The sequence below is a fragment of the Protopterus annectens genome, chromosome 1.part2, assembly GCF_019279795.1.
Source record: "Protopterus annectens isolate FY-2018-M chromosome 1.part2, PAN1.0, whole genome shotgun sequence".
Taxonomy (NCBI): Eukaryota; Metazoa; Chordata; order Ceratodontiformes; family Protopteridae; genus Protopterus; species Protopterus annectens.
Genome location: NC_056727.1, coordinates 860951114 through 860966024, shown reverse-complemented (window position 1 = coordinate 860966024; position 14911 = coordinate 860951114). Strand labels below are relative to the sequence as shown.

Below are 14911 nucleotides of genomic sequence, written 5' to 3'. Positions count from 1 at the left end.
CTTGGTATTACGTCCATAGGTGGTAATTAGTCTTGGGGGCCCACCCTCTCTGTCACCCTTTTCTTTATAAAGAAGAAGATTGTCACGCTCCATGTTATCTACCACGTTTCGTGTGTATGACTTGACCCATTTTGTATCCTCTATCCCTGAATCTAAGTACTAAATCATCCCTAAAATATCTATAGGTGTTGCTATCAGAACAAATGTGCTTCATTCTCATGAATTGAGATTTAGGGATATTCTTACAGATATTGAGTGGATGAAAGCTGGTGGCATGGAGAAGCAAATTGTTTTCGGGAAATTTTCGGTAGACTTCAGTGGTCAACGTATAGTCAGGTGCTCTAGAGACCAAAACATCCAAAAAATAATTTTGTTTTATCATAGTTGACCGTGAATTCAGTTCCAAATTTGTTCTCATTTAAATATGTGATGAATTTTAAAAGGTATTCCGTGTCCGATCTTCACACCAGCCAGCAATCATCCAAGTATCTTCTCCAAATATCCATTTCTTCTACATATAAGTTATGGGAGTTATCGTAAATAATCTGTTCTTCAATATAAACCATAAATAAATCGGCATATATTGGTGCAAAAGATGCTCCCATAGCTGTACCTTTTATCTGTAAGAAGCAATTGTCCCGATAGAAAAAGATGTTCTTTGTGAGCACATGTTCGGTCAAACACAGTAACAATGTATTGAAACCAGGTTTGTACATTTCTGTTTTATTTAACCAATATTCTAAGGCTTCTAACCCTGCCCAGTGTGGAATATTAGTATAGAGAGATGTGACATCTAATGTACACAACAACCAATCTGGTTCTAATTGCACCCCAGAAATGATCTGAAGAAATTCTGTGGTGTCTCTGATACGTGCTCTAACACACTTGAGGAGTGGTTGCAGATATTTGGTAAGGAAAAGGGACAGAGGTTCAGTGAGTGAGTTTCTGCCGGAGACGATGGGTCTACCAGGGGGATTCTTTGGATCTTTATGTATTTTCGGTAGAAAATATATGTATTGTGGACATGGGTTGGTTATTGTTAGTTGTATTTTGGTGTTATTACTAATAATGCCCTCTTCTACTGCTAAAGAAAGGAAATCATCAATTTTTTGTTTATAGAATGGGATGGGGTCAATACTAAGATGGGTGTAGTAACATGCATCAAACACTTGTCTGTTAGTTTTGTTGTCGTACTGATGCCAATCTTGTACAACTATAACCCCACCCTTATCGGCCCCTATTATGACTAACTCGTGGTTATTGGCTAAATTGATATTGTCCATGGATGTTTTGGATATATTATTCGCCAAGGGATTATGTTTCCTAAACTGAAAGTGAAGATCTTTTATGATAGCATTTTGAAATAAGGACATGTTCTAATTCATAGGGGGTATAAAGGAAGACTTATGATATTTAAAGACATCAGTGATCTTTGAGGTTGTCTTTTCCTGAAAAAAATAATTTTAAATTAAGATTCCTGCAAAATGAAAGTATATCATTAACAAAATTTTCTTCAGAAACAAAAAAACAGGTATGAATGATAGTCCTTTATTTAGGATTTCAACATCTGAGGCAGTGAAGGTGTGAGAAGAAATATTGGTTATATTTACATTTGTTCCTTGTGTACAAACATTTGGAGCAAACTCTCCATATTGTCTACTTCCACAATGTTTCCTGCCCCCCCCCCAGGTGTAAATCTTGTAGGGCAGTAGAGTTCCCTCTTTTCATAGCGGGGGAGCCAGTGGCACCCACTGAATCAGTCTCTAAACCTGAGGATGATTCCTCACCTGATGTATCTGTGTTGTGTGTGGAGCCCTTTTTTAAAATGGATTTGGTACTTTTCCTTTTAAAAGGTGTCCGATTGTGTTGAGTAAATCGGACATGTTTGTCCTTACCAAAGTTAAAGGGGTCCCTTTTGTCATAGTCCCCTGAATCCCTAAGGAACTTCTTTTTTCTTTTGTTCCTTGAGCTAGGTTTCTAAAGTGATCAACTCTTTACCAAGATTTTTAAGAGTACTATGATATATGGGTTGTCCTTCATACTTTTTAGCCATATCACTTAGCTGGGTGATGGATTCTATCTCTTTGTCTATGATCCTATTGTGATGATTAGCTAGTATCTCTACAAATTTGAGAGAAGTCTGCTGTTGCACTTCCCCCCATTGTTTCATTAAAATGTCGTCAAGATTGCTGACTAGTGGTTGTGTACAAATACGTAAACCACGTGGTGTTATACCTTTGATTAAATAAGCCCGGAAAATCTTGTAGTGCCAGACATTATTGCGTAATGAACGCATATGTTTGTTTAAATTCAAAAAGATTGTCTCAGAACTTTCAACACTGGGGCAAGCAGCAGTGCCTTCCACATTCTCTCCATGTGTCCTTAGTCCAAAGACTGATAAGCCCTCCCTATCAGAAGCAAGGCCCTTTAATAAATTGTCCAGTTCCATAATGTATATGAAATATATAATAAAATACTGACTAAATGGGCCCAAGATCAATATTAAACTCAAAAATTTCAAAAACAGAACCCAAAAGTTCTAGAAAAGTAGCCACTATCTTATTGTACCTGAAAACAATATATTATTTTTGTTATTATGTTATTGTATGTAGAAAAGACCCCAGCTGATTCATACCTGGATCAATAAGCACTAGGCCAAAGAATATATGCTCACAAAGGTATCACCAAGATATAATACGACCCATAGTACTGTATTATATATTACAATAGGCCATAAGCCGATCATTGTATGAACCAATAAGCCGCAGGTCTATAAGAAAGACATACAAAGTCCAAATGTAATGTTATGTGAATTGTTTCCAGAATCAATGGTCAACAGTGACTGGTGTAGGGATAAAAATGAGAACTTCAGTAGGAGTAGAATGAAGGGACTCACTAATGCTGTGCCCCAAGGTCAAAATCCGTGGAACTAAGCTAAAAAATAATAAACAATAATGTGGTCCCATACAAGCTTTTCAATGGCTGACTATAAGAGGCTTGGCTTGTGTGTTGATATTAATCAACAGTCAGGAAGTATAATCATAAAGAAAACATATAATTATGTCTAAATGTAAGAAAAAATATAACATAGTCCTCTAAGTCCAGCTAGTTATGCATATCTGTTAGGGTGAATCCAGAATCATGAGTGTACCCAGCCAAAAGACTAGAGTACCTAAGGACCTTAAATGAATAATGCCAATATTTGCAAAACTGACGGCCTGAACAATCTTCATAAGAAAGTGAAAAAACAAATTGTCTAACTAATCTGATGGGATCAAATATGTAATATTCACTAAACCACTAAGAATATAGAAATACAAAATGTAAAGTTCGTTAATGCAAAAAATTGTATAACAGCCTATGGTCGATCAGGCACTATACATGAGAATACCAATTTCAAAAATAAGTAAAGTTCCCCAATCTGTAAATTACATTGTTGACAATCCTTATTACTTCCAATACAAATATTTGTTGTAGGCAAAGTTATCAATCAGAATACATAGATTGATGTGGCAATGATTTTATAAATCCAAAAATATATTTTTATATGCTAATTCCAATGTTGAGTTGAAATACCAAACAAAATCTGCCTCAGTTGCATCACTCTGATCGAACTGTTGATGTTAAGTTGTCTATCTCGCCTTCATTCTTGCTGGTTGGATTTGGAGCCGATCCTCGGCTCCGACTCGGCCATCTTCAATAGCTCAAGAGCTGTTTATTGGTTCGAGGCTACCCCTTATCCCATAATGCCTAGTGATAGCTACCCAGATCTCATTTGCCGCTTCAGCTACAAGGTGTTGTTTGTCTGGCTCAGGCTTGTATAGTATTATTTTGTGTAAATTCTCTCTAGAATTTAACTCTTCTAGTATATTTCTGTTTTATTATTAGCGATAGTGTTGTTACTGTTGTAGTTAACTGTTTATTCTATAGTATCCCTTTTTTGTAGAACTCGTTTAACTTAGAGAGTTCTCCCCACCCCTCCCCCCTTCCCCTGGTTAGCCATTTAACTTAGAGGCTTTCCTACTGTTTTTTTCTTAAGGGCTAACCATTTAAATTAGAGGCTATCCTATTACCTTTAAAAAAAAAAAAAAAAAAAAAACTTTATCTATATCCTTCTAGATAGTACTTGTGTGCCTTTTTTGTAGGTGTGCTTTTTTGTAGAACTGAATATTGTTCTTCTTATTGTTGGTTAAATTGGTTGGTTTCCTTTTTCCAGTACAACATGTCCAAGGAAGCTAAGGTTTCTGGGTTTAAGAAGTGTGACTCATGCTGTCAGAAAATGTCCCTGACAGATGGGCACACTTCTTGCGTCTAGTGTTTAGGTGCTGTGCACCTGCAGGACTCTTGTTTGGTTTGCCATGCCTTTAGTCCAAGAGTCCTGCAGGAGCGTAAGAATAAGTTGATTCTTAGGGGTCTGTTAACACCCCAAGATTCACTGGACAAGAGTTCACAGCCAGTGAAATCCCCTAAATCCACTAAGCTGTCGGCTCCAATTTTGGAGCCGACTTTGGTACAGGATTTTACTTCAACATCGGTTCCGACTGGCATCAACAAGACAACCTCCCCGTCGGCTCCATCAGAGGATTCGTAGCCGTCGCGGAGCCACAAGAGGCTGAGGTCCCCTTCCTTAGAGTCAGTGCATTTGGCTCCTCAGTCTCCTTTACTTCAAATTGAGTGTAGTCACCGATCGTCTCACTCCTCTCGATCTAGGCTGTCGGATCATGATGTGGAGAGAGTAGTCAGTAGGTTGCTAAAGTCACCGGCACTAGCTAAATTGTTGTCCAGCCCTCCTCAACAGGTATCGGCTCAATCCACTTCTCTTGATGTTCCTCCTCTGACTCCATTGAGTTTGGAGCCGAAGTTCGTTGGGGTTTGAGTAGTGGAACCTTCGGCTCCGATAACTCTATCTCCTTTGGTTCCAACATCGGCTCCGATTCCCTCGGTGGTACCTTCCATCAAGGGATCTGGGCACCATGACTCCCTCGTCGGCTCTGAGGGGGCGAGTGGAATCAGACCCTTGTCTGACCCCATTCTCCCTCTCGGAGCATCGGCGCAGGTGAGCTCGGCTCCAACATCGGCCTCGGAGCCGTCCCCTTCGGTGCGGAGAAAGATTCCTATTTCTTCGGAACCGGAACTTTCTCTGCCTCGTGACAGGGATGCCTTTGATGTCATGCGGAGTGTGCTGTCCTCTGAGTCAGTTCCACTTTCAGCCCCACTGGCTCCATCCCCTGTAGTGCCTGTGCCAACCTCTGCTCCTCTTCCAGACCCTCAGCGCAGGGAACTGATGCTCCAGGACACCCCATTAGGTGTTTCCTCCTCTTCTGAGGTCTCTCCTGATCACTCAGAGGAGCCCCCTCAGAAGAAAAAGTGTAAGAGGAAGCACATTGACTCCCCCAAGTCTGTCACTTCTAATACAGACTTAGATGATTTGGAAGGGTCCCCGAGATCCCCCTCTGAAGATGTTTCCTTCTTTGACATTTTGGAAATGCTTAAGCAGAGGGGGAACTGGAATCCCCTAGCCTCCACCGAGGATGAGTCTGTATTTCTGGATGCTTTCGGTTCCTGACCTTCCACCTCCGGGATTTCTTCGCCTTTCGATCCACTTATGGCAGTGGTGGCTCGAAAGGCTTGGTCAGCTCCAGATACAGTCGAACCAACTCCGAGGAGACCTGGTAAATTCATTACAGCACCCCAGGATAAGCAATTCCTTTCTAAAGGTGTTCCTGCTGATGCCATGGTGGTAGCAGCAGCCACCAAAAATGAGTTAGTGGAGACCTCTTCATCTGTCCATCCCCCTAACAAGGAGTCTAGGACGATGGACAGATACGGGAAGTGAATGTTCATTTCAGCGACCTTCTCCATGAGGTCACTGAACTACCTATGTCATTTTACCCGACTTCAAAGGGATCTCATTAAAGAGCTCGGAGATACCCTTCAAGATCCAACAGTTGAGGGAACACAAGCCAAAGTATCTTCCCAGCTAGCGATGCTTAATTCTGTAGTTAACTCCTTCATGAGGCTCATTTCCTATGCAGCAGATGGGGCGAGTAGAGCCGCAGGTACGGGTGTGGCCCTTAGGAGGCATGCTTGGATGCGGCTGTGTAACTTTGAGGAACCCTTTCGAGTGTCCTTCACCAACACCCCCATTGATGGTTCCTTTCTTTTTGGACCACAGGTAAAAGGCACTTTGACTAGGTGTGAGCAAGAAGGCAAGACTCTCTCTGCCGTGGGAGTCTGTTTTTCCACTCCCTCTAGACCTTACCCCAAGGGTCAGAAGAGTAGGAAGATGTGGTTCTGTAAATCTCAGGGAGCCTTGCCTGCCACACGTAGTGATTTTTCCTCCAGAGGCAGAGAGGGAAACAATAATAATAGACGCCGCCCTCATGACAGAGGGGGTCCGCAGAACCAGGGCAATAGAGAATCTTTCTCTGACAAGCCCTTCTAGCATCCCTGAAGGGTTGCCTGGCTGCTCACCTCTGGAGGCAGTCGGGGGAAGACTTTCACTGTACCCAAAAGCCTGGCAAAGTTTAACACAAGATAGATGGGTGCGGTCCATTATATCCGGAGATTACAAAATTCCCTTCCATCAACCCCCCTTACAGTCAAGGAAGACCCTTCCAGATGTTCCACCCAATCTGAAGGAGCAAGCAGTGATAGACGTTTCAAAACTGCTAGAAAAAAGAGCCATCCAGGAAGTCCCGGCAGACCAGCACGGATCCAGAATTTACTCAAGGTTCTTTTTAGTACCAAAAAAAACAGGGGACTGGAGACCGATCCTGGATCTCAGCAGACTAAACAGGTCTGTACAAAGAACAAAGATTTGGATAGTCACGCTACAGTCCATTCTACCCTTTCTGGGTCATGACAATTGGATGTGCTCGATAGATATTCAGGATGCGTACTACCATATCAAGATGGACAGGCACTCCAGGAGATATCTCCACTTCCGGCTGGGGGACAGTCATTATCAGTTAAGAGTTCTGCGCTTTTGTCTCACCACAGCCCCCAGGGTGTTCACCAAATGTATGGCAGTAGTCATGGCTCACCTGAAACATCAGGGTTTCCAGGTGTTTCTATATCTAGACGACTGGCTCCTCACTGCTACCACCAGACATCAACTCCTACAAGCGCGGGACTACACAATCACAATCTGTACCCAGCTAGGCATTACAATAAATTTCAAAAAATCTGCCTTGTTGCCCTGTCAATCTATCACTTACATAGGAGCAGACTTAGACACAAGGAATATGTTTGCAAGGCTACCACTAGAAAGAGTATCCGCAATTCGTCAGCAAGTACAAATTCTAATGCAGAGCAAAAGGATCCAAGTCAGGTACGTCCTTCAAACTCTGGGTTCCATGGCAGCAGCCATTCTTTTAATCCCACTAGCGCACTTTCATATGAGAATTCTTCAGTGGCTTCTGTTCACGCAGTGATCTTTCCAAGAGCTACCCATGACTCACATGATCCTGATCACGGATGCATGCAAAAGACATCTTTTTTGGTGGATGGTCTCCCCACTAGTTACTCAGGGCAGACCTTTCATACAACCCCCTCCAGTAGCCACAGTGACTACAGAGGCCTCCCTGATAGGGTGGGGGGGGGGCATTATCTGGGCAGGACAGTCCAAGGCACTTGACAACCTCACGAGTTCCATCTGCACATAAATGTTCTAGAAATGAGAGCCATGCTCCTGGCGTTGCAAGCCCCTCAAGACTCTCTGCCTTCTGGGACCATTGCTGTCCAAATGGACAACATGTCAGTGGTGTGGTACATCAACAAGCAGGGCAGAACCAGATCCCACCCCCTGTGTCGAGAAGCACTCAGACTTTGGCAGTGGGCGATTTCCTCCCAATGTTTTCTGATTGCGACACACATCCCTGGGAGATCCAACGTCATAGCGGACAGGCTCAGCAGAGCTATCCTCATGCCTCACGAGTGGTCTCTGAATCAGGAAGTTGCGAATCTTATTTTCCGCAAATGGGGACAGCCTTGCTGTGATCTCTTTGCCACCCCCTTCAACAGCAAATGCAGCAGCTACTTCTCCCTTCTTCCACTTCCGGGTCACATTTCCAGAGATGCTCTAGTCCACGATTGGCCCCAGGGACTTCTTTATGCCTTTCCTCCCTTTCCCCTGATACCCAAACTTATACAGAAAGCAATATCGTTGGGTTGCAAAATGATCCTCATTGCCCCCTACTGGCCTCGACAGATATGGTTCCCGTTCCTGCACCGTTACCTTCTCGATCAGCCCTGGACTCTGGACCCAATTCCAGACCTCCTGGTTCATCAATCAGGCGGGTTGCATCAATCCCTCCAAACTCTCCAGCTCACAGCTTGGTTGCTCCACTTCCAACCTTAGCCAGGCTTCCTAGCATTTCCCCAGCAGTCCGTGAGACTATTGTCTCCTCTCATAAGTCTACAACAATGAAAACCTATGCTAACAAATGGAAAAATTTCTCTTGTTGGGCAGAGGCTAGGAATGTGGATCCTTTTTCAGTCCCAGTCCAAGAAATTCTGGAATTCCTAGCACAACTGTTTCACTCCGGGTCTGCTTCCGCTACAATCTTAGCGGCCATTTCTAACTTTCATGTTGGTTTGTCAAATTCTAACATTATGTCTCATAAGCTCTGTAAAGCTTTCATGAGAGGGACATCTCTTCTTAGGCCTCCAGTGAGAGACCCCCCTCCTCCTTGGGACCTTAATTTAGTCCTGACTTCCTTAATTCTGCCCCCTTTTGAACCGGCAGCGTCCTGCTCTATCAAGTTTCTATCTTGGAATACACTCTTTTTGGTAGCTATTACTTCAGCCAGACGCGTCTCCGAACTTCAGGCACTATGTGTTCATCCTCCCTACTTGGTGTTTCATAAGGACAGGGTTGCTCTGGGGACTAATCCTTCATTTCTTCCTAAAGTCTGCCCAGAAAATAAACCAATCTATAGATCTTCCTGTGTTTTTCCCTAATCATACCAACAAGGCAGAATACAAACTACACCAATTGGACGTCCATAGACAATTGCGTTTTTACCTACACAGAACTAAAGAAATAAGGAAGTCGGACCAATTATTCCTTTCTTATGCCCAGTTTCCAAGGTAACCTTGTCGAGATGGTTATCACACACTATTACTTCCATTTATCAGTTAAGGAATAAAGAGTTACCTGTTAAACTGAAAGGTCATTCTACTAGGGCCTTGGCCACCTCTGTAGCCTTCCAGTCCAGGTTGCCCATGGATTCTATCTGTGCAGCTGCCACATGGGCAAACCCTCATACCTTTATTTCTCATTACAAGCGAGATATGGTCTCCAGAAGCAGAGCTGACTTTGGTTCCACTGTTCTGAAGAGTCTGTTCCACTGAGCCACCCAGGATGTTAGGTGCTAGGGACGCTGTCCCAACCATCAAGAATGAAGGCGAGATAGACAACTTAACATAAAGAAGTTATGTACCTACCATAACGTTCCATGTTATTTGTCTTCATCTCTCCTTCCTTCTTGCGTCCCACCCTCCGTCCCCCTGTCCTAGTGGACCGAGAAGAGTTCCTGTTTCACTGGCTAAGTATTCTCTTCTTTTCCTCTATTGACTTAGAGAATATGGCAGGTATAGTCAACCAATAGTTTTTGACTGGTTTATTCTCTTGTTATGTCTGGAGTTAGCTATTTCAAACGAGATCTGGGTAGCTATCGCAAGGCATTATGGGATAAGGGGTAGCCTCGAGCCAGTAAACAGCTCTCAAGCTATTGAAGATGGCCGAGTTGGAGCCGAGGATCGGCTCCGAACCCAACCAGTAAGAAGGAAGGCGAGATGAAGACAACTAACATGGAACGTTATGGTAGGTACATAACTTCTTTTTCAGATACAATAGCCCCAATAATAGTATGAAAACATGTGTTAAATCATCGCCCTTATCTTATTTATGTGAAAGGAAAATCCAAAATAATGTCACCAAACAGATGAATTAGATGCCAAAAGTCCAATATTGGTGTTTCAAATAAAAGAACACGAAAGTCAAAGCACAATTCTTGTCAAAAAAGTTAACAGTCCCAAGTAGTGCGTTAAAGCCCAGAGCACTGTTCCACTCGAAGGTCGTAGCTAGATGAAATGAATGTTTCATGAAAAGAGAATCAAACACAACCTGCCATAATTGCATCAGTCATGTTGAACTACTGTTTAAGAATGCTGGCCCATTGGTAATATGAAACATGTAGCTTGGTTGCATCTCTCTTGTTGGACTACTGTTCAAATATAATCACCCCAATAGTAGTTGAAAACATATGTAGAATTATCGCCCTTATCTGGTTTACATGAAAAGAAAATCCAAGTAGTGTCACAGCGGTTTAACAAACAACTGCCAAAACGAACAAATTAATTAGTTGCAAAAAGTCCGATAACGGCGTTTCATATAAAATAACAAGGCAGAAAGGATGACAGTCCCAAGTAATCCATTAAAGCCCAGGATACTAATTTACTCAAAGGTTGTAGTTGGATGAAATGAATATTTCATAAAACATATCAAGCACAACCTACCATAGTTGCATCGCTCATATTGAGCTGCTGTTTAAAGAATGCTGACCCAATGGTAATGTGGAACATATGCCCAATCTATGCCTTTGTCTTGATTCAAAAATAAAAAAGAAAGTCCAAAGAATGTCACCACAGTTAAATTCACAGCCTCCAAGAAAAGCCCTTGAATTAGTTACAAAAAAAAAAAAAAAAAATCAAATATGGCGTTTCTGTTACAAGAAACCAAAACGAAAATGTTACCAGAAAGGTTGACGTATCACAAGTGATACGATAAAGCCCAGGGAACTGTTCACAATATATTCACTTAGATGTAGTCCAACAGAAAGACCGTAGCTGGATGAAGTACATGTTTTATAAATAGAACAGATGGCCCATTCATAACATAGAAAACGCCACAAAGTGAGGAAAACGCCCAAATGTTTGTTGATAAATGGAATCCACCTCCTTCAGCATATGGAGAAAAATGGTAAAATATTCCAAACAGGGTCCCCAGGAGAGCAAACGAAGATCACAAAACTGCAGCCTAAGTGCAGTGGGTGCCACAGACCAACCTCAGAGAAAAGCAAGGAACTAAAACTACAGAAGACTCTGCGAGTCCGGCAGCTGCACGGTCTCAATATAGGAAAGGCACTTCAAAAAAGTAGAAAGACCAGCATACAATGGTACCAAAAAATACTTTAATAAAAGTATTCTTAAAAAACAAAAAGGTTTCGGCTGTATGGATAGAAAGCCTTCATCAGTGTGAAAAAGCAGCAAATTAAGAAATACTTGAAATACAAAAAGCAAAAGACATGTGATCAATTAAAAATGCTCATTAAGTCCTGGTTTAAAGAGACCTCCAAATTTAACAATCCATTTTTTCTCCATAGTGTTTAACAAATCATGCCAACCCAAGGGCGGGGTTGTAGTTGTACAAGATTGGCACCAGTATGACAACGAAACTAACAGACAAGTGTTTGATGCATGTTACTACACCCATCTTAGTATTGACCCCATCCCATTCTATAAACAAAAAATTGATGATTTCCTTTCTTTAGCAGTAGAAGAGGGCATTATTAGTAATAACACCAAAATACAACTAACAATAACCAACCCATGTCCACAATACATATATTTTCTACCGAAAATACATAAAGATCCAAAGAATCCCCCTGGTAGACCCATCGTCTCCGGCAGAAACTCACTCACTGAACCTCTGTCCCTTTTCCTTACCAAATATCTGCAACCACTCCTCAAGTGTGTTAGAGCACGTATCAGAGACACCACAGAATTTCTTCAGATCATTTCTGGGGTGCAATTAGAACCAGATTGGTTGTTGTGTACATTAGATGTCACATCTCTCTATACTAATATTCCACACTGGGCAGGGTTAGAAGCCTTAGAATATTGGTTAAATAAAACAGAAATGTACAAACCTGGTTTCAATACATTGTTACTGTGTTTGACCGAACATGTGCTCACAAAGAACATCTTTTTCTATCGGGACAATTGCTTCTTACAGATAAAAGGTACAGCTATGGGAGCATCTTTTGCACCAATATATGCCGATTTATTTATGGTTTATATTGAAGAACAGATTATTTACGATAACTCCCATAACTTATATGTAGAAGAAATGGATATTTGGAGAAGATACTTGGATGATTGCTGGCTCGTGTGGAGATCGGACACAGAATACCTTTTGGAATTCATCACATATTTAAATGAGAACAAATGGGGAATTGAATTCACGGTCAACTATGATAAAAACAAAACTATTTTTTGGATGTTTTGGCCTCTAGATCACCCGACCATAAGTTGACCACTGAAGTCTACCGAAAATTTCCCGAAAACAATTTGCTTCTCCATGCCACCAGCATTCATCCACCCAATATCTGTAAGAATATCCCTAAATCTCAATTCATGAGAATGAAACGCATTTGTTCCGATAGCAACACCTATAGACATTTTAGGGATAATTTAGTACTTAGATTCAGGGAGAGAGGATACAAAATGGGTCAAGTCATACACACAAAACATGTGGTAGATAACACGGAGCGTGATAACCTTCTTTATAAAGAAAAGGGTGATAGAGAGGGTGGGCCCCCAAGACTAATTACCACCTATGGACGTAATACCAAGGTATTAATGAATATTGTACAACAACACTGGAATATTTTGACATGTGATACTAGACTGAGTGAATTGTTGGGTGACAGATGTCTTTTCTCATTCTGGAAAGGCAAAAATCTTGCTGCATTTTTCAGTCATTTCAAACATGGGCAGTCTCTCAATATAAAATCAATTCAAATCCCCTTGTTAGTTGAGCCTTTAATTGGTTGCCATCCTTGTGGCCATTGCGTCCCTTGTCCCAGGTTATTGAAAACTAAAAGTTTTAGCAATCAAAACACCTCTCAAGTCTACGACATCAGATTTTTTGCTAATTGCACTTCTGATTGGGTGATTTACCTAGCTAATTGTAACTGCTCAGCTTTCTATATAGGTCAAACTTCCAGACCTCTGATATTCAGAATATCTGAACACCTTAGTGAGATAAAACACCATAAAGAAACTAATGCCCTTTATAAGCATACCCTGTCACACAAAAATACTTATTTTAATTTCACTATTATTGATAAAATCATGAGACCCAGAAGCAATAAATTGGGTTAGCATGATTTGTTAAACACTATGGAGAAAAAAAGGGATTGTTAAATTGGGAGGTCTGTTTAAACCAGGACTTAATGAGCATCTTTAATTGATCACATGTCTTTTGCTTTTTGTATTTAAAGTATTTCTTAATTTGCTGCTTCTTCACAGTGATGAAGGCTTTGTATCCATAGAGCCGAAACTGGTTTGTTTTTAAGAAAACTTTTATTAAAGTATTTTTTGTTGCCATTGTATGCTGGTCTTTCTACTTTTTTGAAGTGCTGTTTCCAAGGTACTCTTTCAAAATGGCTTTCAGATTGCATTTCCTTTGCTTATCAAACTGCTGGCAAACAGTTACCTAGCAAAGTAAATGGCCATTCTACTAGGGCAGTATCTACTTCATGTGCCTTTAGACCTATGCTCTCAATTGATACTATATGTGCAGCAGCTACTTGGGCAAGACCACATACTTTTGTCACTCATTACAAATTGGATTTGGCCTCCCGGGACAGGTCATCCTTTGTGTCCACTGTGCTGAAGAGTCTCTTCGCTTGAGCCTCCCAGGATAAAGGTGCTAGGGATACTGTCCCATCCAGCAAGAATTACGGCGAGATAGGACTACATAACATAAAGAAGTTATGTACTTACCATAACGTTCCATGTTTGTAGTCCATCTCACCTACATTCTTGCGTCCCTCCCTCCTACCCCCTTCCTGTTCCTGGAGGACCTGGTGGACTACACTTATGCTGTCTGACCTGGTTGTAGTTGTTGTCCACCTGGCATGGATAATCTTACACTATGTTTCCCTGTAGGTACACAGTTATATATATATATATATATATATATATATATATATAGTTTCATAACTATAGGTTCTTATTGCTTTCTTGCAAACAAGATCTGGGGAATTGCCGTGAGGCACAATGGGATAGAGGTTCGCCTCGAGCCAGTAAAAGCTCCCGAGCTTTAGTATCGGCCGATTTCGAGCCGAATATCAGTTCTGAACCCATCCAGTAAGAATGTAGGCGAGATGGACTAGAAACATGGAACATTTTGGTAAGTACATAACTTCTTTTTAATGGTAACAGAATAAGAATGTGACAATTATATATTTATTCTACAAATGTTGCTTTACTGGCAGGCAAAATTATTTTTACTTAAGTGTGTGTTTGGCTCATTTCTACAATATATTTTAAATTTATTATAGAATTTTTGCATAGCCTTGAACTTGTTTACAAAGGTAAATGTGCTCTACTTCCAAAAGATTAACAATTCTCTTTGGCTTAATATGCTTATGAAAACTGGTCTTTCATTTTAGGGCAATAATATCTAAACAGTTGTTTTTTGTGGACGAGCTGTTTCGTGGATGTTTGCTGTATATTCAATCACTGTGTGAAGATGCATTCAGCACTAAAGGAGGCAATGAATTGATAGGTACAGCTATTCATTTGGTTAAGGTAAGTCTAGCTAGCTGACATACTGAATTTGCACTTTTCAAAAGTGGATAAAATATTGTTTATATTTTACAACGGATACATATGAAAATGTTGAAAGTGATTTTGATGAATGATTATAGAAAGAAACAGAAAACACTAATGCTGTTAAGTATATTTTGGATTTGTGGGGCCTCATCCCTTTGCATCCCTTCTACTGGATTGATTCTGTTACAGTATGGTAAACATTCCTAGACTGGGATTCCAGTCATAGTTTCTATTTCTACCCAGTTGGGGGGAGGCATAAAAAAATACGAAAACTAGGTGG

At 41.1% G+C, this 14911-nt stretch overlaps 1 protein-coding gene across 1 annotated transcript in view; it reads left to right on the top strand.

Moving 5' to 3' along the window:
• LOC122792416 (dynein axonemal heavy chain 6-like) overlaps positions 1-14911 on the top strand; it is a 162999-nt gene that overhangs the window by 25494 nt on the left and 122594 nt on the right. Inside the window, exon 2 of the mRNA XM_044060205.1 lies at positions 14469-14607. Coding sequence (XP_043916140.1) covers positions 14469-14607 — 139 coding nt within the window. The remainder of the gene's footprint in view (positions 1-14468; positions 14608-14911) is intronic.